At 41.4% G+C, this 24,590-nt stretch overlaps 1 protein-coding gene across 8 annotated transcripts in view; it reads left to right on the forward strand.

Annotated features, from left to right (window-relative positions):
• Nucleotides 1-2,119: 2,119 nt before the first annotated feature.
• Nucleotides 2,120-24,590, forward strand: part of tns1a (tensin 1a) — a 129,680-nt gene continuing 107,209 nt past the window's right edge. For 2 of the 8 annotated variants that reach the window (XM_082136684.1, XM_082136685.1), the window contains exons 1-2: nt 2,120-3,000; nt 22,430-22,544. In XM_082136684.1, coding sequence (XP_081992810.1) covers nt 2,905-3,000; nt 22,430-22,544 — 211 coding nt within the window. In that variant the 5' untranslated portion in view covers nt 2,120-2,904. The remainder of the gene's footprint in view (nt 3,001-22,429; nt 22,545-24,590) is intronic. The other 6 variants (XM_082136687.1, XM_082136689.1, XM_082136683.1 and 3 more) reach the window with 5 other exon arrangements.

The raw sequence follows: 24,590 nt of genomic DNA on the forward strand, positions 1-24,590 counted from the left end.
TCAGGTGTGACTGTCTGGCAATGGCAAATGGTTCATGGCTCACGGGTCAGGTATGAGGGCCCCTAAACAGAATTTTGCTTAGGGCCCCAGGGAGGTCAGGATCGGCTCTGACAAGACACAAACATGCAACTAATGAGAGACACTCATAAGCCCTGTGTTCACACTGAACAAGATAACATGAACACACGCAGCTAGTGTTTCTCACATTGATGTGTTTTGACACAGCAGACAAAGACAGGAGAATACAGGAGTGTCAGGGCTCTGTCACAAAACCAAGAAACACACTAGACCGAGGTGACAGGACCCTGACATTATGCATGATGGCAAAAGGTATTTCTCAAATCTGCCTCAGAATTATTGGTGTAGATTTTACCTATATAGAACAAATTTAGCTGGACAGAAATCATAGGTTGCAATGTGCAGTTACACACTCATTGCAGACCATGTATAATTTATAGAGCTGGGGCATTTTCTTAGAGGAGGCAAGGGAGGAGGCAGTGTCTGATCAAATAAATAAATAAATAAAAACCAGCAGGTCAAAAATAAAGCAAACTGAATTACACAAATTAGTTCTTAAGTGACACGTCTCATGCTTCCCTTGAGCTCCGTGATAATCTTAAGCCTGGTTCACACGGGACGATTTTAAAATTGTCGGCCGATTTTCCAAACCTGAGAGACCCCACACACGGGGATAAAAAATCACGAGTTAAACAGTTTTGGTCGTACAGTGTGTGGTGCACAGCCACACGGCAAAATCAACACATCACACACGAACCGATTTGACTCCCGAGCATTCCCAGGTCAGACGGGAAATCTCGCAAAATCCCTCGAGATCAAACGTGACTTCAGAGTAAACAATCATGGCGGACGAAGAGGATGCAGTGGCGATAGTTTTTAGTTTGTTTTTAACCGAAAAAAAAAACGTTATCAAAAGAAAAGGCGATGATCTCCGACGTCCACCGGACTTTCTGGTGCGCCATGCCGCCGGCTGTTTTGATTTTGTTTCCCAGTGCTTCCTCGCCGCCTCGTCACCTCGCTTTCTGATTGGCTACACGCCACAGTCCACAGGCTGCATGCTCGTTTGTCCCCGGGGGACACCACACACGAGAAGAAATCGGGCCAAATAAATCCAACATGTTGGATATCCCCGATTTGAGATCGGAGCGGTCCCGACGTCCTTCCGAGCAGACGAGAGCAGCCTTAACACACCACACACGGCAGGAATATCTGATCAGATTATTTTACGATAATCGGAGCATCCTTAAGATTGTCGGAAGGGGTGAATCGGGGCTAAAATCGGCCTAATTATCCTGCCGTGTGAACCAGGCTTTAGTTGTGTTAAGAATGTGGGAGGGGAATATGAGTGCAACACAAAAAGTAGGGTGAGAGGTCACTGTGTAATATATGCCTACTCATGTGTTGTGATTGGCACCATAAGATGAGCATGCTTCTTCCAAAACTTTTGTTTCAGTAATCCGCATCCATTTGATGAAGCACATTTCTCAAGCCAAAGTGAATAAGATCAATTCAGATCTGCAATGCAAATTTGTGGTATATGTCATCTAGACTATGGTGACAGGGAGCTTTATTAGCAAGGGAGCTTGGGAGATTCATGTTTCTCAGATCTGGCACAAGGTCTGTTCATAAAAAAAATAAATAAAAAAAGCACTCTACGTTCAAACTGAATATGACAGCACAGTCAATATGGCGGCACAGTGATTATGGGAGTCTGTTGTTTTTAATGATGGATTTTGCTTGGATAAAATAGACCCTGCAGCTGTGTTAAAAAGCATCTGCAGCACTCACTCGCATATATTTTCTTATGTTTTGATGCTATGGTGTTCAGTAGTGCCAGAATTTTTTTTTGGGGGGGGGGGGGGGGGGGGGGATATATGCAATAGGAATTAGTTAAAAAAAAATGTGGGGGAAAAAATAGAGTGAGTATGAATGTATGAACATGTATTTGTATCTCTTCCCCCCGTTTCTGCTTTTTCCTCTCTGCAATTTTTGGCATCTCTTTTTCTCTCGGTCTCTGCTTGCTCTCTATTAATCCCACCCCCACCCCCCTCTATGCAGTGTGAGGGTACGTTTGTTAGTGAAGCGTGGCGACTCTGCAGTGGTGCGGTGCACCTGCAGTTGGATGAGCACTTGACACCAGAGAGCTTTTACACATAGCTCCCACATGCATTCACACAGGCACACATATGGACTCAAAAGAAAACACAGCAACGCTTCCACAGAAACCCAGTTGCACACGGCACATTTTTTGTCCCCCCTTCTTCGTATAGCCTCGTGTGAGAGTGCATGCATGTGTCTGTGCGTGTGCGGCTGTGTGATGACATTCAGAGACTGCAATTCAGTTTATTTCTGCCTTCCTCACTCAGTCTCCCTCTTGTGTTCTCCCTCTCTTTCACTCCATCCTTTCTGTATCTTATCCTGCCTCCTATTTTCATTTCTTTTCTCAAGATTGTGCTCTCTTTTTTCCTGTTAATCGCCGGAAATGTTTTCTCCTTCCAAAGCCCATTCCTCTCTCGCACACATTCAGTTTCTCCTCAAACATTTTTCTCATTTTCTACCTCCTCCTCATCAAAAGCAACTTGTCTTTCTGCTATTTCTAGTTTTTCCCACTGCATGTCCCTCTCTCTCTCCCTCACTCTCTCTGCTTTTTTCTCTCACACCCTCCCTCTTTCCTCTTCATCCTCCTTCGACAGACAGAATGCTGCAGCATCCACTGAGTAAGGTAACGTGTGTGTGAGCAAGAGTCGGGTAATTCTTGCTACCTGCTCTGCAGCTAAAGGGATCTGTTTTCCCATCAGTTCTCTGCTATTGGAAATACCTGGAGAATACAAAGAGAATAGAAAGGGTGATTTAAAGGCAGCAAAAGACTGACAGAAGGAGGCAACCATGGCCCGGCTGAACTGGTGTCTGGCAGCAGTGATAAGCTGGGGGAAGTTCCTCTTCTCGTGTTTCTTTCCATTGAGAGCAGCTAGGAGGGATAAGGTAAGGCTGCATACTGCGCTGACTCACTCCAATACATTCACACAAACTGGGGTCACCTTTCAAAACTGATTGTGAGTGCTACCAGACAACAGCCTGTTTATTCAGACATGCTTAATGTTTTGTTTCACCCTTGCTGTTTCAGCCTTCCTTTACCTGTGGTGTTTTCAGACTCTCAGTACATGTTAAAACTGTCTTAGTAAAGTCTATTTTGTGAAGTCTTGTCCTGCTTGTACGTTTGTCCAGATTGTTGTGTTCAAGAAGCTGTCCTACTGTACACGGTGCATAGTCACTTTAATTTCACTCTTGTTGAAAATATTGTGTTATTAGTGACAAGTGTTGAATCTCATATCGCGTTTTGCTGGTATGGTAAAAAAAAAAACCTGAGAGGTTCAGTGTCCCCACTTTCCCCCACCCCCATTTTATTGCCAATGTATGTGCCAATTTAGAGATTAAAAGGACACTGCTGCAAATGGTCCCTTAGGTTTATGCTGAGTTAATGGCTGCCATTTCTGAGGAAGGAGCAATTCTGTGGGTACATTGTGAACCAGTTGCATAAAATTGTTTGGTTTTGTTAGTGCAGTTGAGTTTTATGTGGTGTTTTAGCTTAACCAACCCTTGAACATGTTGGTGATGCCTGCTAGCTTTGTAGCGTGAATGTTAAATGAGAATGAAGTTAATGAGAATGGTCAGATCAAGTTTTCATTATTTTTCTCATTTCATGTCTCTGTGATTTTCTCCATGCTGATGTGTCTGAAAAAAAAAAAAAAAAAAAAAAAAATCCTTCTGCCGCAGAACTACTGTTTTTTTTTTCTCTCGTTCCATACACCCCACCCCCAAATTTCAATCTGTCCCAGCACACGCTCCTATCCTTCAGCTCCTGCCAAGTCCATAACCCAGTGTTATTAATCCAATTTCCCCATCAGCTTTCACAGCAACACATCACCATTTCTTGCTCTTTGTAGACACAATCCCCTCATGCCCCTTATTCACCTACTATGCTGAAGCTTTACAAAACTTAAATCTTAGTCATCAAACAAATGGCAATTTCCTTATTAGGGGTGTAACAATATAGATATGGATTGATACATCGATCAAACTAACGACATTATGTATCAATGCAACACTTGAGCAAAAAAAGACGCATTTCTGTAATCGCGTAATGAGTGAAGTTTTCTGTGCACACATCTGTAGCGCACACAGAGAGCAAGTTCTTTTTCGCTTCTTTTTGTGCTTGAATGGACAAATGCATAATTATGAAATTATGTCAAAATACCAGCCTTGGCAAACATCCTAGTAAACACAGTCGGTTATATCTTAAGTAAACATAAACTAGTGATGTGTGGATCGCGGTTATATCCGCGGACGCTGCAGTTAAAGTAATAACATTCCAAAACTTGCTGTTGGGTCACGGTGAATGAGAGATAAAACCTTAATGTGTTGATTTTAATAAAAACGCTGAACTCTCATTTCATGGTAAAAAGCAACAAACATGTCTCACTATTTTTCCTTTTCAACAACAATGTATATCTCTTCAGAGAAAAACAATCAAAGAAAACATATGCCTAGAGCACCTCCTAGTGGTCATTATATAATTAACACAAAATAACCTACATAAGATTGCTTACCCAAGCTTAAAGTCCCCCTGTGGTGAAAATCAAGTTTTGAATGTTGTTTAAGTGTCTATGTGGTGAATTAATTTAGTCTCACTATTTTTAATGAAGACAACTGTGTGTTGAGCTTCAGGATGCGACACTGAACATTTAAGTTTCATTTGCGGCAGTTTGCACATCAACTTGCTGAAGAGATACTGAGCTACTTGAAACACATGAAGCGACCAGCATGAATGGAGATTGCACATGCATCACCGTCATCGCGATATTTGTGGAATTTTTAATGGGACTTTACATACTTTATATCTCTGAAATGTATACCATTAACTTTGTTTTTTCTCAAAGATAAGTGCAACAAATAGCAGAACATGCTGTGAGTTGTCAGTCAGACTCAGAACTTTTGTGTGCGTGTGATGCACAGCGTTCATGTTTTCAGAGCTGCGCACTTTCATTATCTTGCGTAATTTAAATCTCACACTTTAATCATATTTATAGCTCCTTATGTAATAAAACAAGCTGTGTTACTATGATGTATGATATCCTTGTAGATCTGTATGTAGGTGCAATGTACTTCATCTGAATTAAACACATACCTATGATTTGCTCACATGCTAGCAATTACCCCTATGTGTGCCATATAGGTTGCCGACCCCTGGTTTAGGCTATTAAAGAAATGTAATTTCGCCAAAGAAGAACTTATGCTTTAATACAATTTCATTCTGGCCCAGCCACCTTGCTCACTGTGTGCCCCCTTATCTCTGCTCCGTTAACCCCTTGGTCTGTGATTTCTGCCAAGGGGGACCACCCCACCCTATAGCATCTTTACATTACTAACATTGCAGTTTATTGCTCTGGCCACATTTGCAATCAATGGCATGTTCACACAGGTGAGCAGGGACACTTCAGAGTCAGTCTGTTCAGTGTCCTAAATTATTGTAACTGTGACCTTAAATGTCTACCGCCTGTAAGCTGTTATAGTGTCTTATGGACTGGTCCACAGGTGCATGTGCAATAATTGTTTATGGTTCACTGAACAACCATGGAAAACATTGTTTTTAAACCCTTTCCAATAATAAGCTGTAAAGCTTATTTGTTTTTTTTACAAAATTATATTTAAAATACAGTATCCAGACAAAGAGATGTTTTTTATTTTTATTTGAAAGGATCCATTAATCTGACACTCTGAGCTCATCTACTATTAATGTCCCTTGAGCAATACATTTAACCTCAGGTTGCTCAAGGGGGATTGTCCCTGTTGTGTATACTGGATAATAAAACCTCCCTTCCCCCAGCCTCCTTCCTTCAACCTTCAGTATAGATCTTTCAGTTCATTAATTCCAGAACTTATTTAATTTAGTCAAAAGAGATAGAGAATACTCCATCCCAGCTGTACTGATGATCACTCTCACTGGGGAGGAGGAGGTTTGGTTAAAAGTGGTAGAGGGATGTGGAGTCATGGGAATGTATGTTTATTTTTTTTTACCCTGAGAATAAACTGTCCATCTATTAAGAGCTTTATGAAGGCTCCCACTACACATCTCTCCCAGCAACCACATTGGACATTAATCAGTCTGTTTTTTGTTTTGTTTTTTCAAAGTAATATCATGTAACATTTCATTTGTTCACACTGTTTCTGGGTTAATGAAACATAATTTTCTTAGGACTAGACTATAAATAAATAACCAATGCTTAAAGGGGTCCTATAATGCCCCTTTCACATGATGTAAAATAAGTCTCTGATGTCCCCATAGTGTGTATTAGCTCAAAATACCCCACAGATATTTTTTATAACATGTTAAAATAGTCATTTTTTGAGGGTGTGCAAAAACGCCCCATATTTATGTGTGTCCCTTTAAATGCAAATAAGCTGCAGGTGGAGATTCAAGAGCTCATGTGTTCCAATTACCTCACACAGAAACACATACATTTTAAATAAATAAATAAATAAATAAATAATCATCTCGTTTCCGGGGGCGGGGTTTATGTCAATTTTATATATGTCAAGATGATTATTTATTTATTTATTTATTTATTTATTTATTTATTTATTTATTTATTTATTTAAAATGTATGTGTTTCTGTGTGAGGTAATGCTCATTGAAGAAGCTCATCGTAGTCCCTACCAGCTGTTTGCTGTAGTCCTTAAAAAGCCATTTCTGTAAAAGAAAATATCTCCCTTTGCTTTGAACTTTGAGCTATGTTGTTTATGCTAACAGCAACATTACACACTAACTAAAGTTAAAAAAGTTAAATCATAATCAACCACCCCTTTAAATATTTTCATATTTACTTCAAAATATATATTTTTTCATTGTTCCACCTATAATTATAACTATAAAACAGCAAAGCATATTTATTGTATCTTTATTGTGCTACTACATTAACTATTATTCAGCTATTATGTATTATTATTAAACGTCACAATCTTTAATTTAACTGAGCTGAGCACTAGCAACTCACTCAGAGATCTTTGTTTGACAGGGTAATGACCTAGTCACAGTGCAGTAGAGCCACTGCCTCCTCTCACATGGCTTTCAGTCTGGGCATTCTGGTCTCACATTCAGGAAGTACGGTGACCTGGAGGGGACATGATCGGTTCACTTAGTTTTGCCACTAGATCATTTTGTCGAGGTAACGAAATCCTTATGTCGTGGCCACATGATGTAAAGTCGTGGCCTCGAAATCCTATGTTGAGGGAATATTGTTGAATGTTAATATAATAATTTCTTAATTCTGCACTTTTTCTTAATTAAAAATAAATATTATTATAGGCCTATCCATTTCTGATAATTCCAGGTTGCTATGGTCGCGCAGGTTGTTTACGCATTTAACTCATGGCCATGATAAATAGATGTCGTTCCCTCAACATAGGATCCCGAGGCCACGACTTTACATCGCATGGCCACAACATAAGGATGTCCTTGACAAAATTATCTTGTGGCCACGACTTATGATCACATTCCCACAAGTTAATATGACGTTCAAATTAATATCTCTTGGCCGCGACAAAACTAAGTGAACCGAACATGTCCCCTCCAGGTCACCGTAGAAAGTTGGGATATATATGTACTGTATAACTATTAACTGGTAGCAGAGACAAAAAGATTGATTTGAATATGATGTCAGTGAGCAATCCTGCTCCTGGAGGGCCAATGTTTTGCAGTTTAGCTTCAACCTGCCCCAGCACACTTGGATGTTTGTAGTGATCCTGAAGACCTTGATTAGCTGATTACCTTGATTAGTTCAAGTGTATTTAATTAGGATTGGAGCTAAACTCTGCTAGACATTGGTCCTCCAAGAGCAGGACTGGACATCCATGTTGGTACCAGGAAACCGCAATAAATGACTAAATGCTGGCCAATTTGTTCCCAGAATTAGCGGATGTCTGAGGTGTGGACTAACCGAGACCTCTACATTATGATTTTTTCCCCTAAATTGAATAGTGACAGGCATTACGGGATATTTTACCACATACCCGTGCACACACCTTACCGAAACCATGCAGCAGGTTGAATCAAGCTTTAATAAATGGAGGTTTGGTTACATCCTGAATCCACCAAAGCTTGATAAGTAATCCCCTTAATAATCACAGGTATTTAGTACAACCCAGCCTGATCGAGGGCAGCCTGTGGTGCGTCCAGGATCTGGACCAGGGTCCCCACCTCCATCACCGGACACCTGTCGATAAGATGCCCCGGGACCCCGCAATGGCAACAGGCCTGCCAGACTTCCCTGCCGCCGTGGCACAAAGTGGGTCAAGGTATTGACACGGAGAGAGCGGAGGAAGGGGGCTGGACATCGGCCCTGCATGAGGGAGCCCACGGGCCAGCTGATAACTCTGCACCTCCTCCACTCCTCCATCGGGTTGGAGCTCTCTGTGGAAGGTTCCTGCGGCTCCTGGGAAACGGGACAGGTCGAGAGAGAGAGGGAGAAGAGAGAGAGGAACAGAGGAGGAGAGAGAGACAGATGGAAGGGGTTCACCTACCCTGGGGCATGCCACCATCTGGTCCTCCGCCAGTTGGAAGGCCGAGTCCAGCGACGTGGGATGGTGGCACTGGACCCACTGCCATCTTTATGGGCAGTCGGGCGATGAACTGCTCTAAGTTTGGTTGTATATTACCTTAGATAAAGAAAATTGCCATTCCCCTGTGTCCTTGTAACAATAGTGGTAAACACGCACGAAGACGAAGAAGATTCAAGAACACAGTCTTTATTATCTAAACACTCAGGAGAACATAGAAGAAATGCTACCGGAACTAAATACAAATGAGAACCGACAAGGGACTGAACATAACAGAGTATAAACACAAGACAAACATAATGAGAGAGTGGTGCAAATCATACATAACCATAAGAAGAAACAAGGACATAATCAGTAAAGATATCGAAACTAAACAGAGCAGAGAAACAGTAACTAAAGGTGACAGTAGCATATCCGTGACAGTAGTCTACCCTCCGGCGAAGGTGCGTCCTCGCTCCATAACTGATATTCATACTGTGGAGGGAGAGAGGGAGGGGGCTTTGGAGGAGGGCACAGAGCTGGTGACTGACAGGAACCAGGAGGAGCCGGTTGAATAATTCACCAGCTTTGGCTGAAGGTCCGGGCAGAACCTGGGGACTGACTGACGGAGGCAGAACCAAAAGCAATGGAGACCGAGATGGGAATTGGGAAACCTGAGGCGGAGCCGTAGAGTTGCACAGAGTTAGTGGTAGAGGCAGAGCCGAGGAACTGGACGACACCAAATGAGACGGCGAATCCAGTGGACTGGACTGAACCAGTGGAGGAAAAAGAACTAGGAAGTCAGGTGGGAACATCGGAGGAGGAAGGTCTCTGGACCGGACCAGAACATCCAAACAGCCAGACGGGACCAGCGGAAAGGCATCGATTTGAGGGTAGGGACTATAAGGCAGTGGTTCACTCTTGGCCCTCGGATGGACTGGACAGCTTGCTTCGACTCCGGGAGCTGGCTCTGGTTCCGGGACGGACTCGATTGCTGCCTCTGGCTTGCAGACTGTGAGAGGGGAACCGCAGGGCAGGAGCACCCACCCCAAATAATTCACCAAAGTCTTTTGCTCGACGACAGGCACAGCAGGTATGTCCATACTTCTAATTATTATACTGTATGTCGGTCGGTTCTTCTGTAACGATAGTGGTAAGCACGCACAAAGAAAAAGAGGATATAAGAACTTTATTATTATCTTAACACTCAGGAGAACATAGGAGAAACACTATCACAACAAACAAGGGAATGAACATAACAGAGTTTAAATAAAAGACAAAAACATAATGAGAGACAGGTGCAAAACATACTTAACCATAAGATAAAACGAGGACATGACCAGAGTAGGCAAACCAGAACTAAAAGGAAACAAACCAGAATATCAAAACAAGAGTCCATAACCATGACAGTGCACCACACCAGGGGGGGGGGAAAGATCCCAACTGATTGATGCATATTGGTTCTGTTGATTTTAAAAACTTTTAACTATTAAAATGTATCTCCAGAAAAACGACACTACCCATTTTGCAATGTAGTGACAAATTGCATCTGGCATTTGCTGGGGCTTATAATAATGCTTAGTCTTAACAGTAGTCAATTATTCTGAGTGAGAATTCCTAATATGCATTTGGTTTCACAGTATGTTAACAGAGCATCAATTTATATATACCTCTTTGACAGAGACAATGGCTTTCAATCCTGTGCTCCTTTTTAAAACTGCCAGATGCTTCAGTGATGGGCTGCTCTGGGAATTCAGGCAAGCTAAGCAGGGGAAGCCATGGGAAAGGAAAGAGAGTAGTGAAAGATAGAGAGTAGAGGGGCAATGAAAAATTTAAGTAACGTTAGCAGAGACATAATCAAGCAGGCATGCAGGCAAGATGGAAGAAAGCAGAGAAGGGAGGAGGGAAACAGAAAAGGAAACTAAACATTGGGGGTGGGCTGTGTTGCTTGAAAGAGAACTGCACTTGAATAAGATAGAAAAAGAAAATGGGGAGGGAGCACAGAGAGGATGGAATAAGAGTGTGAAGGAAAAGGAGAACACATAGCTGCCTTTCCTTGTCTTTGCTGCATCATTGATCTCCTAAACCAACAATGGACGTTAAACAGAATACATGGTATTTATATAATTTTGAATCCGATTCAGGAGAATTTTGACCTCTTCAGAATGCCATCATCTATCGGGTTGCCATTTTCACAGGAATGGAACCTGGTTCTGCATGCATTGTCATCATCCCAAGAACATTAATGGTCAACATTAATGAATACATTCACTTCCAACAAATTTGTAGCCTGGATGCCAGCCAAACTTAGCCCCGCCCATTTGAGGTTTTTCTCAAATGTTTCTGAACATTTGAGGTCGGGAAGTTCGGTCTGGACTTGATCCGTTGTGAAGCAACTATGCTCGAACCAGAGCTGTTCGGACCAATCAGATTGTCGGGGCGGGCTTTATACGATGATGGATAGATGATCAACAGTAACTTAATCATCCACGTCACCAAAGAGTGCTTGTGTTGAATTCGTTTACAACAAATATGACTGCCGCTGGAGAATTGAGATGTGTAGATTCCACCATTGCGTCCGTTATAGAAGATATCGACAGCGCATTAATTTCAAAAGAGGAACAGAGAACCGCAATCAAGGCATTTGTCGATCGGAAAGATGAATGAAGAACATACATCACTTACTCCTTTGCTCTGATTGGTTGTAGGTCTATCCAATTTAGTACAGAGGCATATTCTTTCCTGGTTCGGTTGAAACACACCCCTTAATCACAGCCCAATGGAGCAGAGGTAGGACTCATATTCTGACTAGAATCTGAGTATGACGACGTCAGACCAACAAATATGTGGTCTATAGAAACATCTTCAACTTTCTAAAGAAGGGGTCAGAGAGCAGTGAGAAACAAATAATACAGCTCCCCTAGAGAATGACAGTCTTTTAACACATACCACATATACTCAAGATCCAATGTGCAGGAAAGCCTTGGCTATATTCACAATATAGCATGAATATAATCACAATAAAAATATTAAAGACAATATTTAATTAAAGCAAAATTAAGGAAATAGATTAGGGGCCATTTTTCCTCTTAAAATATACTGACATACACATTGCTATGCAACAAAATGGGAGCTGCTTTCATCTACACATTTTAGAGTGAAATTAAAGCTTTTTTTCACGGAACACCATTTAGCATAGCCTTTGCAAGGTATAACAGAGCTTTGAGCTTACATTGACTCGAGCATTTCTTTTATAGTTTTGTTAGTCTATATGAATTATGGAGTGAGAGGGTAGCTGTCTTTTAAGATATTTTTATTCTGTTCTGCTCGTGTATAATTTAATCTGCTGGTTGCAGAAAACAGAGTGCTCTCAGTCCAGGGGGCTCCTAAAGCCTAGGAGACAGCCAGGGTCGCAGGGCAAGAAAAGATACCCATTATTTCTAACACCTTACCCAGCCACTGCTAATTATCACCCATTTAGCGAGGGTCCCTTAGGGACTGGTGCAAAAAAAAATTTATTCTGTATGGATTTAATAATTTTTGTTCATCTTCGGGACACAAATTAAGATATTTTAATATTGCCTCATAATTTTTGCCTATCCATCGAAAATCCACACAACCAAAATTTGCAAGTTTTGGAAAGTGCAAAGAGACATCATACAAGTAATCCACATGAATCAAGTGGTTTAATCCATGTCTTCTGAAGAGATGATCACTTTCTACGATGAATAGGCCCTATGAAATACATTTTATTTTTCCCCAAATTCCGTTTTTTTTTTTTTCAAATTCTACTTTTTCAGTTAAAAATTTTCTGGATTCTGTTTATTTTTTAATTTTTTTATCATTACTTTTTTTGATCGACTCCCATTAAATTAAATTTTAGTTATCAAAAAGCAGGTCTAATTAATTGAAATTAGGGATGTCAATTTACACAAATTCCCATGATCGGTCATCGTTTAAATTAACAATCAATTAATCGATTAATCGTTAGCCTTAAAGGTCGGGTAAGCGATATTTGAAAAACGCTATTTGAAATTTATTCGGACCAATACACGAACAAACAACAACAAATGTGTGTAGCCAATCAGCATTAAGGGGTGCATGATGGTGGAGGAGAGAGATAGATCAAGAGGGAGATTTGTAGAAAGAATGTAGAAATAGAGATGAGACACAATACAAAAGAGAAAAGCTGGAAAATGAAGGGTTTGACTGGGCAAGAGCTTTAAGACCTGCGTTAATATTAGAAAAGCTGTCCAGCACTGCAGGGCCGTATTAAGACAGTGTTGTGCCCCTGGGCACCTCAAAAGTAACGGTGCGTGTCCACACAGCGGCAAAACTCCGCTCAGTGCCGCTGGCAACGCTGTAACGTCTCCGCTTTGGGGTGTGTCTATTGCGAGTGTGTTTAATCTAAGTTTTTTTCAACACACGGACAGTATAATTATCAGCGATGCACGCGATTACATTTAGAAATAGACAAGCTTTGTTTCCAAATGCACCAAGCAAAGATCATTTCAATTTTATAAACTTTTATGAACCCAGCCAATATAATCACAATAAACACATCCAAAATAAATTATTCAACATATATATAACTGCAAAGCGTCTAATTTGTAAACAAAATGATTTACGCACTAAATCCAGCATAAACTCCGGCACAATTTGCATATTTTTAAACTCTCAAAACAGATGTCACATCCCGACCGCGTTTTTCGCTTGATATTTGCATAAAGTCGAGAACAGTGGACACGCACCGGGCTGCAGCATCTCCCCCGCTAGCGGCGCTAGCGCCGGCGGTACCATATCTGAGATCCGAGTGTTACCGTCTCCAGTTAGCTCCGGCTTCGTCAGACTCAGCGCTGCTAGTGATCGCAATTCCCGTGATGTTCTCACAAAAAACTAGTGATGTTCTCACAAAAAACTAGTGATGGTCTGTCCATTTTGGATTTAGATTCATTTTCTGTAGCCGTTAAAAAAAAATGACACATTTGCGCGTACTTGTTGTGGACCAACTCAACTCTGACAGATTGGGGAGGGAGGGGGGAAGTGATAGTGGTCATGTAATCTTTATTTATTTATAATTTATTATTATTATTATTATTAAATTAGTGTTCATAAACGAGTTATGTATGGTCTTTCAAGAATTTCAAGTTAATAATATAACAATTTACGAAAAATATTTTAAAGCTTGTGTCATGTCATGTGGTGCCCCCCTAGTGGTTGTGAATGGTTGGTGCCCCTGGGCACTGGCCCAAGTGCCCTTATGGATAATCCGGCTCTGCAGCACTGGAGAGAGCTTAGTGGGAAGGCCTGAAAACAAACGCAGAGGTTGCTTTGAATCTGCTTCACACATGAGTAACACTGGGTTTGACTGTCATTGTCTGGAGCTGCTGTGCTGTTGTATATTATAACCAAGAGGCAACATTCTAATCTGAAAAATGAAGCCTACCCGGAAGTGCGAAAAACTGCAATACATCGAAAATCCGCTAGGGGAAGGTCCCAAAAGGGAGCAAATGTCCATACACCCCCATGTTAAAATGTCCGTTTTCACAGCATAAATTCATGTTTTTACAGGTTGGTCCCATGGACTTTTATTGTATTTTTCGATAGGTTCCGAGTGCCTGACAACTGTGAGGGGGGGGTGAATTTTTTTCTAACTCGTTAGTTTAGATCGTATTTAGATATAAAATGTATGACAAATAAGGGCGCGATTGACAGCTTGATTGACAGCTGACAACGAGCATAGGCTGCGCCGAGTGGAATTCCTGAAATTTGATCTGACACAACACATCATACCTGTAAGTTATCCTTTCTGAACATTTGTATTGAAATATGGCGCCGCCCATACCCCCCATAAACGGCCTCAAAACCGTTCTTCAGAAGTCTATGGGTGACGTCACAGACGCTTTGTCCATATTTTTTACAGTCTATGATTATAACAACCAACTCTTGTTTGTAATTACTATTATGTACTGTATGTAAATTTTTTGTGCTTCCTTGTCATTCGTTCATCATCTGCGCTTTATTTTTCGTGAAGCAATATTTTGTTGCACTTCTGCTATGATAAACAGACATCCACTATGCTAGAGAATGCGGTGTTTAGCATTGTCAGTGCACTTGCCTCGCATGCCGGCGATCCGAGTTCTAGACCTTGACTTGGAGCAGGGCGGTTAGGATTGGAGGCTGAATTTTGGAGGCGGAGCAATGAAGAGAGGGGTGTGTTTGTTTGGGTTGATTTCAAATATCTACAATGTCCAACGCTTACCCTACCTTTAATACTGCAATATGTGTCCATTGCAGTGGCATATAGCCAACAGCATGACAGGATCTCCAAATGCTGCTCCAAATGCATGTTCCACACCAAATTAATGAGAAGGGTTTTTAATTTAAATAAAGGACTAGTATGATTGTAAAATAAGTCGATGTGATTGATGATTTATTAAATTACTTATTTAGTAATCAAATATAATGACTAATACAATGTCACCAACGCCGCCTCAGATGCGTGCTTGTCAGAGTGTGTACTCCTGTTGTAGATGCGCTTTTCCTGGAACAACGTGCTTAAAACGGCAACTAAACCAAATTAATTCACAACGATTTATTAAAATAGTGTTCTCATTAGTGCTATGTAATATGACAGTCCCAATCATAGTTACTATTAGTCGTGCATTGCTGTTTGAGCTGCACTCACTGAATGAACACCAGTAGGCTAAACTTCAGCACTTTGATTGTGTGTTATGTAACTCAAAGAAATGCATCCTATATGAGATTAATCCAGCCCGTTCTCATGCCAAAAGCGTCAGTATTATGACGCCCAAGGATGAGAATGCGTTGGATTAATCATATAATATACAAAATAAACATAATGGGTCTCATTCATGAAACACGAGCAGAACGAATTTTTGTGTAAATCGTGTGTAAAGGGGTTCTGGTGTAAATTTTCGGATTCATTAAAATGTTCGTATTTCCCAAATGTTAGTTGGTACGAAAGAAATCTACACCTGCTCCCAGCCACGCGTAAATAGTGCGTTTAACATCCGAACGTTTTGCTCATTAATAAGGCTGCATTTTAATTCACCTTAATCGGTTACATATTTACACAGCATTTTGAAAAAAATATTATATAGTAAATACATACGGTTTTTCTTTTTACTTTTACTATGAGAGCCAGTAATAGCATCTGCAAACGGAACACTTTAATCAAATAATTAATTGCTTTCAATAGGGCTGGGCAAACTAATAGCCCCTTAATTGTTACGGAAATTGTTTCCTATAAAATGCCGAAATCAGGCATAACAAGAAACATTTACGATGGCTGATATAGCACTTTTACTAGATTTGGCAGATAGAGCGCTGCGCAAAAGGCGTATTTTCAGAGACCGCGCAGACTTACTTGCCGAGAATGATGACTGGTTAATTAGTCGTTTCAGGCTACCCAGACCAGTTCTTTTGCATTTATGCAATATGTTTGAGGCCAATCTTAGAAGGCAAACTAGAAGATCCCACAGCATTCCAGCACACTTGCAGGTGTTGTCCGTGCTTGGTTTTTTGGCAACCAGAACATTCCAGCGGGAGATTGCAGACAGGTCAGGGATATCTCAGTCATCCATGAGTCGCATCATCCCAGATGTTCTTGATTGCATAATAGGGCTAATGCCCCAATATATAAAATTCCCCTATAACCTTGTCCATCAGTTTGAGGTGAAGCAAAGATTCTTTGCTATTGCAAAGCTGCCAAACGTAATAGGAGCAATTGATTGCACACACATTCGCATCAAGGCGCCATCACATGATGCATTTCCATTTCTGAATAGGAAAAACTATCATTCCATCAATGCACAACTAATTTGTGACGCTAAATGTGCACTACTTAATGTAGTGGCCCGCTGGCCGGGTGGTACTCATGATAGTTTAATTCTTCGGAGCAGCTCAGTTGCTAGACGTTTGGACAGTGGTGCAGTTACAGACGGATGGCTAATTGGTATGTACAATTTTATTTATTCACAACATTTGACAAATATTTGACACTTTCCCTTAAAACTTCAATTTCTGAATCTGAGAAATTTTTCTTTTTTATCCGCTTTTGAGAAGACATGTTGAAATCCTTCGTTTGGTGCCATAATATGATGCCCATATATAGTTGGGCAGGATTTAATGGGCGGGATTTATGGTAATTGAGAATGAGCGTGCACGCGCGTCCCATTTACGACTGATTGGAATTTATTAACACACACACACGTTTCACTATCACATCTGACGTTTACGAAGTATTTGTGAATCAGGAGAAGAGTTTTCGGGAAAGTCTCTTTACGCGCAAATCACTCACATATTTACTCGTATATTTACGAATGTTTCATGAATGAGACCCAATATTACAAATTATATGTGCACAAAATGACGCGAATGTAACAAGTGAACTTGAACTAAGTTATGTGCTATTCAGAATGTGTAACTAATGTTGTGGACGCGCTCTTCCCGGAGCAACGCGATGAAACACAGCAACTAAACTCAAATAATTCACAATGCTTTATTACAATATTGGTCTCTTTATAATGTTATGTAATATGACAGTCAGTATGACATAGTCACTATATTAGTTGTGCATTGCTGTTTGAGCTGCATGCGCTTAAGCTGAAGATGACCACAGGGCACGCTTTACTACAGTGTCAATTCTTAACCAACTGCATCCTATATGAGATAATTCAGATATAGATAGGCCTACACAAATTAAACACAATATTACAACTTACATTTGCACAAAAGAAAAGGCTGTGAATGCACATGTAAACTTAGTCATGATGAAGGTGTAACTCTAGCTGTAAAATGGTCCCAAATATAACTCTGGCGCGATCGCTTCATTTTTCCTTGGGTCTGCTTAACATGTTTCGCAGTTTTATCGATTAAATGTATTATCGACAATAGGGCCGCGTTTCCATTACCTCTCAAATTGCGCAAATTGAAATTGCGAATTGAAAATACGCCCAATGGAAACACGTCAATTTCGCAAAAACTCCCATTTATCGCAAAAAAGTTTTTACGCTCGCATGAGGTGGTTTTTCAGGCAATTCGAAAAAGGAATATTTCGCAAAACTGCAATGGAAACAGTTTTTGCGCATTTACAGGTCACTTGACTTAGAAGGCGCAGTGTGTTTGGACATAATACGAGACAGAGTTCTTTATTAAATTCATAAAAGACAAAATAATGACAGAAATACTGGATTCTAAACCTCAAAGAAATGCCACAATCAAGACCTCGGAGCATAAATGAGTGAGAAAACCCCAGAAACACCTAATATGTGCTGCTCACAGTATAAGGGTCTTTCCTTGCCATTAATGCTTGGATAACACGCCTACGTTTTCTTCCATTAATGTCTAGTGCGGTACGTGGCTGTGATATAAACCTACCAACGTCCGTTGCAATGATGCTGTGCTGATTGGATGATTACCTGAACATGCTCCTCCCGAACTTTGTATAAAACTTCATTTAGGGACCTATGAAATACTTTTCTTTTTTCTTTTAACCAAATTCTGTGTTTTCTGTTTTAAGTTTTAAGATTAGTTAGCTCAGACTGGTTGGCGCCCACTTAATTTATGGTCCTAGATTGTTCTGTTTTGTTTGAACGAATCAGCTCAGTTTCTACAGCTGTGACATTTGTTCTTCTCTAGTTGGTTTTATTTAATAAATCCTATTGTTATTTGTACTTCTTTGGAGCTAAAACGTTACAGAATACCGGACCCAGAATGTATTTGTCACGATCCCACACAAGAACAGAGGTAGATCCAATTTGCAGTTAGTTTTTATTGAGGGTAATCCGAATCAGTGGTCAAGTCCAGGCATGGGTCAAATTCCAATAGAGCAATCCAAAACACAAGACAAGAACAGGCAAGAAACAGAACACTGAAGTGGTGTGATAAATGCAAGGACTCCGTGACACACACTAAAACAGACAGGGTTATATACACAGGGAATAGACAATGATAATGGAGAAATGGCTGAGTGCAATGATCAGTGATAAGGAACAGCTGAGTGCAATGATAAGACAAGGATCGTGGGGAATGTAGTTCATAATGTGAATGACACCGTGGGGAAGGAGGACATCTAGTGGACACCTGGAGAACACAAACCCGACACTGTGACATAACCCCCCCTCTACGGAGCGGCTACCAGACGCTCCAAGACAACAAAGACCACAACACAAAACAAGAGTCCAAGGCAGGAGGTAGAACAGTGAAGGATCAGGGGGAGGGATGGGGGGCCAGGTCCATGGAGGGGAACATGGACAGGGGGTGATGGCTTAACTGGTGGCCAGGGCGGAGACGGCAGTCCATCTGGCGGCTAGGGCGGAGACGACAGTCCATCGGGCGGCCAGGGCGGAGACGACAGTCCATCGGGCGGCCAGGGTGGAGACGACAGTCCATCGGGCGGCCAGGTCGGAGACAACAGTCCATCGGGCGGCCAGGGCGGAGACTTTCCCTTGGGCGGCCAAGGTGGAGGCTCTGGAAGACACACCGGCTCTCGAAGACACACTGGCTCTGGAAGACACACCGACTCTGGATCAGCTGTGCAGGCGACTGGCTCTGGATCAGCTGTGCAGGCGACTGGCTCTGGATCAGCTGTGCAGGCGACTGGCTCTGGATCAGCTGTGCAGGCGACTGACTCTGGATCAGCTGTGCAGGCGACTGACTCTGGATCAGCTGTGCAGGCGACTGACTCTGGATCAGCTGTGCTGGTCGTGAACAGTCCTTGGATTGACAGAGGTGACTTGAACACTCCTGGGAATCTCTAGGATCTTGAATAGTGTAGAAAAATAATCCAATAAAGTTTCAGCGGCTATGGCGATAGCAGGCAGTTCAGGGACGGCCTCCGGGATGCCAGCGGGCTGTTCGGGCACGGCCTCCGGAAAAACAGCGGGCTGCTCGGGCACGGCCTCCGGGAAAACAGCGAACTGCTCGGTCACGGCCTCCGGGAAAATAGCGGGCTGCTCGGGCACGGCCTCCGGGAAAACAGCGAGCTGCTCGGGGACGGCCTCCAGGAAAACAGCGAGCTGCTCGGGCACGGCCTCCGGGAAAACAGCGGTCTGTTCGGGCACGGCCTCCGGGAAAACAGCGGGCTGCTCGGGCACGACCTCCGGGGTGTGATCAGTCTCCGGATTGGCAGACGTGTGTTTCTTCCCCCTTCTCCGTCCGCGACGGCGAGATGGTGGCTCTGATCTGTCCCTCACCAGCCCAGGGTCGAAGGGGGGCCAGGGTGGAGAGTGGTGTTGGACTTCTTCTCGACCACCTCCTCCTCTGCGACCTCCCCGGGTCCCACGAAAAATTACTAGGCGGGTTCCCTCAAAAAAATCTCTCCTCTCCCGCTCGGTGGCTGGGGAAGAGAAGTTTGAACACATACCACTGGATCTAGGTGTAGACGGAGTCCTTCTGTCACGATCCCACACAAGAACAGAGGTAGATCCAATTTGCAGTAAGTTTTTATTGAGGGTAATCCGAATCAGTGGTCAAGTCCAGGCATGGGTCAAATTCCAATAGAGCAAGCCAAAACACAAGACAAGAACAGGCAAGAAACAGAACACTGAAGTGGCGTGATAAATGCAAGGACTCCGTGACACACACTAAAACAGACAGGGTTATATACACAGGGAATAGACAATGATAATGGGGAAATGGCTGAGTGCAATGATCTGTGATAAGGAACAGCTGAGTGCAATGATAAGACAAGGATCGTGGGGAATGTAGTTCATAATGTGAATGACACCGTGGGGAAGGAGGACATCTAGTGGACACCTGGAGAACACAAACCCGACACTGTGACAGTATTATGCTGCAACATTCACTGCCCTAGCCAGGAAAGGACTTTCATTTGTTAAATATTCCATCTATTTCTGCACCCTCGCACAAGATACGGCCTTCGATGATGGGACCCTGAAGTCGCTGTTCTGGATTGGGGCGAACTATCACCAACCAAGATACCTTCCAGACATGTCGATAGGAACATGAAGGGAGGCCATCCTGTGCTGTCTGGAGAGTCTCTAACCCCAATCCACACCAGAGTCCACGTCATCAGACCCAGAGCCCAGCCAACCATCACCCCAAGACACGGAAATGACGCCAGAGCCCACTGCAGACAGGAGCTTCCACCCGCTGTGACGACGGAGCCTGTGAGGATTACAGCGCCGACCCTCGCTTCGGAACCGGAGCCCAGCAGTGAGTCTGACCAGGTGTGTGAGCCGGCAATAGTCGTAACAGTGGGTGATTTGGTGGAGTTGGACACTAAAAACTGGCTGATTGATTGGGAATCTGAGGTTGTGCTACCCAACCAGCCCTACCCTGTGCCTTCCATACCCTCATCATCGCTGGTTCTGTCCAGTCCTAAATCGTCCGTGCCTTCATCTGTGCCTTCATCGCCACTGGTCACAGTTCCATCTGCTCTCTGTCTGCACCCTGGACTCCACTTTGAACGGCTCCATCTCCATCGGTCGTACCCTGGATGTCGCCTACAAAGTCACCATCATGGCTCTTCCCTCCATTGACTCTGCCGTGGGCTTTCATCCTAGCTGTTCTCTGGGTCACCAACAACTGACCACTCCTTCCATCATCTCCACCATGAATGCTACCTCCATCATCGCCACCCTGGTCTCTCCTGCCTGTATGTCTGCCCTCTTACAGGCCTTCACCTGCTCCTCATCCACCTCTAAAGCCCCCACCTTCCTTCCCTTGTATCATCTCTTACGGTGCAAGGTCACACCTTCCTGGAGGGGGCGTTATGTCACAATTATGTTATGTCTTTGTTCTTCTCTAGTTTGTTTTATTTAATAAATGCAATTGTTATTTGTACTTCTTGGACATCTTCTTTGTCTTCTTTGGAGCTAAAACGTTACATTGTTATAATTATTTATCAGATGGTACAACATATTATAAGGTTGTTTTTAAGCACTATGCATGTATTATAATGCATTAAGAATACCCTTATAATGCATAATAAATACAGGCTTCATATAAAGTATTAGCTATTTTTTTAATTTGTTAAGTCATCTGGAAGCAATGAGCCACAATGATTTGGTGGTGTCCCATAATAACTACTTGACCTGTTTGATACTAAAACAACTGTATGCACAGCATACACAGGATCTATTTTTTGTGAATATGGCTTGTTTGATCATGTTCTCCATACGTGTTTGGTTTCTTTCTTTCTTTCTTTCTTTCTTATTTATGACATTCTAATTATTATGATTATTTTATTTAAAAAATTTTATGTGAAGTCTTGATGCATATAAATGCACATGCCTCTCGTCAAGGTCACTGTTAAACACAAATCGTTCCCATTCTGAGTTAATGCTGTACTTACTGTAATGGTCTTAATGGTTTAATAGAGATGTTTTAGTAAATGTCCAATGAGTGTCCACCCTTCTCTCTGGCTTTCTACAGCCAAGGTCACTGATGCCAGGCTTTGCAGTCCTGAGCTTGAATGGTCTTGTCAATGTGTGACAAAAAGGCATTAAGATTTAGGGAGATAGTACAGCTGAAAATGCTGAGGATCACACTTTTCATTACCTTGACAAAATGGCTTTTCGGGACAGTGACTTAATACTGTACATGTGTAGTGTGTTTGTGTCGTTAACTGTAATGTTGACTTCCTTTCCGTCATTCTAACAATACAACTGTACAGGATCTGCCATCACTGTGAAATTTGTGTGAGGCTTAAAAATAGCACTACCATAAAAAAGAGATATAATATGGTCTAAAAATGTAATTACTCTGATGAACCTTGTTCAGCTTATTGAATGTGTTCTCTCTCTCTCTCTCTCTCTCTCTCTCTCTTTAGCCAGAAGACTTTGAGGCTGTCCATTCCCACACCTTCAAGGCTAAGACCTTCAAAAAGGCAAAGAGTTGTGCAGTATGCAAGCAGGCTTTGACGAAGGAGGGCCTGGTTTGCAAAGGTCAGTACTGCCATTACAACAGATTCTATAAGGTTATTATTATGATGGTGACATACTATGATTCAGCATCAAACTATCCTTGGATAGCTCATCAAAAGATCTGTGTTCATTATTTTATCCCAAGTATGGTTACTGAATTTGTGTTTTTGATACAAAATGTTTATTGTAAAAATTCGAAAGAACAGAACATCCATATTATTATTAAATCTAGTTATATCTTTGCATCTGTTCATATATCATACAAATGTAAGAAATATATTTTGGCATTAGCAAGGCTATTAAAATTAGCCTGCTGTTTTACCCTATAGGAACTAGTGTAAAAAGAAATGCCTTTCTGAATAGCAGACATGCAAGATTGAAGTGGGGCAGCAAGCTTTGCAAAAACACCACAGAGCTTGACAAACTCACTAGCCATCCGTTACTCTTTTGTTCCTTCAAATATCACACTGCCCTTGCCTGTTTACTCTTTTTTTTTTTCTACTAATTGATAACATTTGTGATACAGTGAAGTTTATTTCTCTAATGGTCAGTTAAACAGACAATAGTTCCACTTTTTGTGAATGCCTTTTAGTTTTCCTGTCTTTTGACGATTGATTGAATAATTTTTTTCTTTGTTTTAAACAAAATCAAGTCAAGTCACCTTTATTTGTATGGTGCTTTTTACAATACAGATGGTTTCAAAGCAACTTTACAGTGATAACAGGAAATTAATGTAACAAAGATTGTTTTGGCTGTACAGCAGCTCTAGAATAAAGTTGTTGTCTAGTTTAAGTATGTTCAGCATTAATTCATTTCCATTGTAAAGAACACTTAATGAAGCACCATTATGCTGTTGTTAAAAGCAACAAGTGGTGGAAAACATGTACAATTTGGTTGTGTTTAAGATAGACTAAAGCTCTATCAGGGATTTCCCTGGGTCAAACTTGGTCTTCGGTGGTGGCGGACGACCACAGACATCCGCACACACAATAAAAAGTACCTACCCTACCCATGTGAACTGCGAGCCCAGTACTGATAATAAATCAAAAATAAATGCAAATAAACAGTTTGTAATATTAACTTATCCTATTTATTCATGAAATAAAAAATAAACACTGTCAGGACAGATCATAACAAAGTGCTTAGAATTGTCTTATATTTAACAATCTGTAAATTTATATGTAAAAGGTCACTTAGTGACTGATTTGAAAAGTTAGTAATAAAATGAACAACAAAGTAACACATTACATAGAAAAAGTATATTATTTTGCATTTACACCAATAATTGATGCACAGATCATTTGTTCTGCCCATTTATCACTGTCAATCGGCACTCTTTGCCAAAACTCTCGTTATAATCAATGAAGCTGTCTACGCCGTGCAATGAATCTTATATTGACATTTTGCTTATACTTTGTTGGTTATAATAAAAGGATTCACGAGCGTGCAGTACTCAGCTGCACAGTTTTAAACAGTGTTGAGCGGATTCTGACTAACTTAAACACAATGCTGCAGAAACACGTTGTAAATAGAAACCTTTGACGCTATTCACAGAGCACATAAACAGTCACACAAGCATTTTAAAGCAGCCGGCTATCAGAGGGTACTGCAGAACGGCAGGTATTGTCATATTAAATTATAAAATAAATCTTTGGTGGCTGCCAAAACATTTGGCTGTCATTCAAGAAAGTGCTTTGAAATTGATGCAGAACAGAGCTTTTAGCACAGCAAAACACCTAGAAACATCTGGAACATTAATGTAATGCTTAGCATTTTTAAAGAAATTATTTTGAAACCACCAAAACAAATCTTTCACAGAATTTTACAAGCAAATAATTTTACCAGATTGCTTTACCATTAGAACAAGTTGTAATTGACCATTATGCTTTCTCTAAGAGGCACACATGATCAGACACTTAATGTTTGCAGACACCGTAGAAATTAATAAGTTGTGCCATATACTGAAATGTCTGTGACATATATATACTTTTTTTTTGTCATACTGTATATAGCTGCAAAATAGCTTATTCCAAATTAACTAATTAAAAAATATTGAAGATTAGCAGA

The sequence above is a fragment of the Leuciscus leuciscus genome (genome assembly GCF_965113295.1).
Source record: "Leuciscus leuciscus genome assembly, chromosome: 14".
NCBI lineage: Eukaryota > Metazoa > Chordata > Actinopteri > Cypriniformes > Leuciscidae > Leuciscus > Leuciscus leuciscus.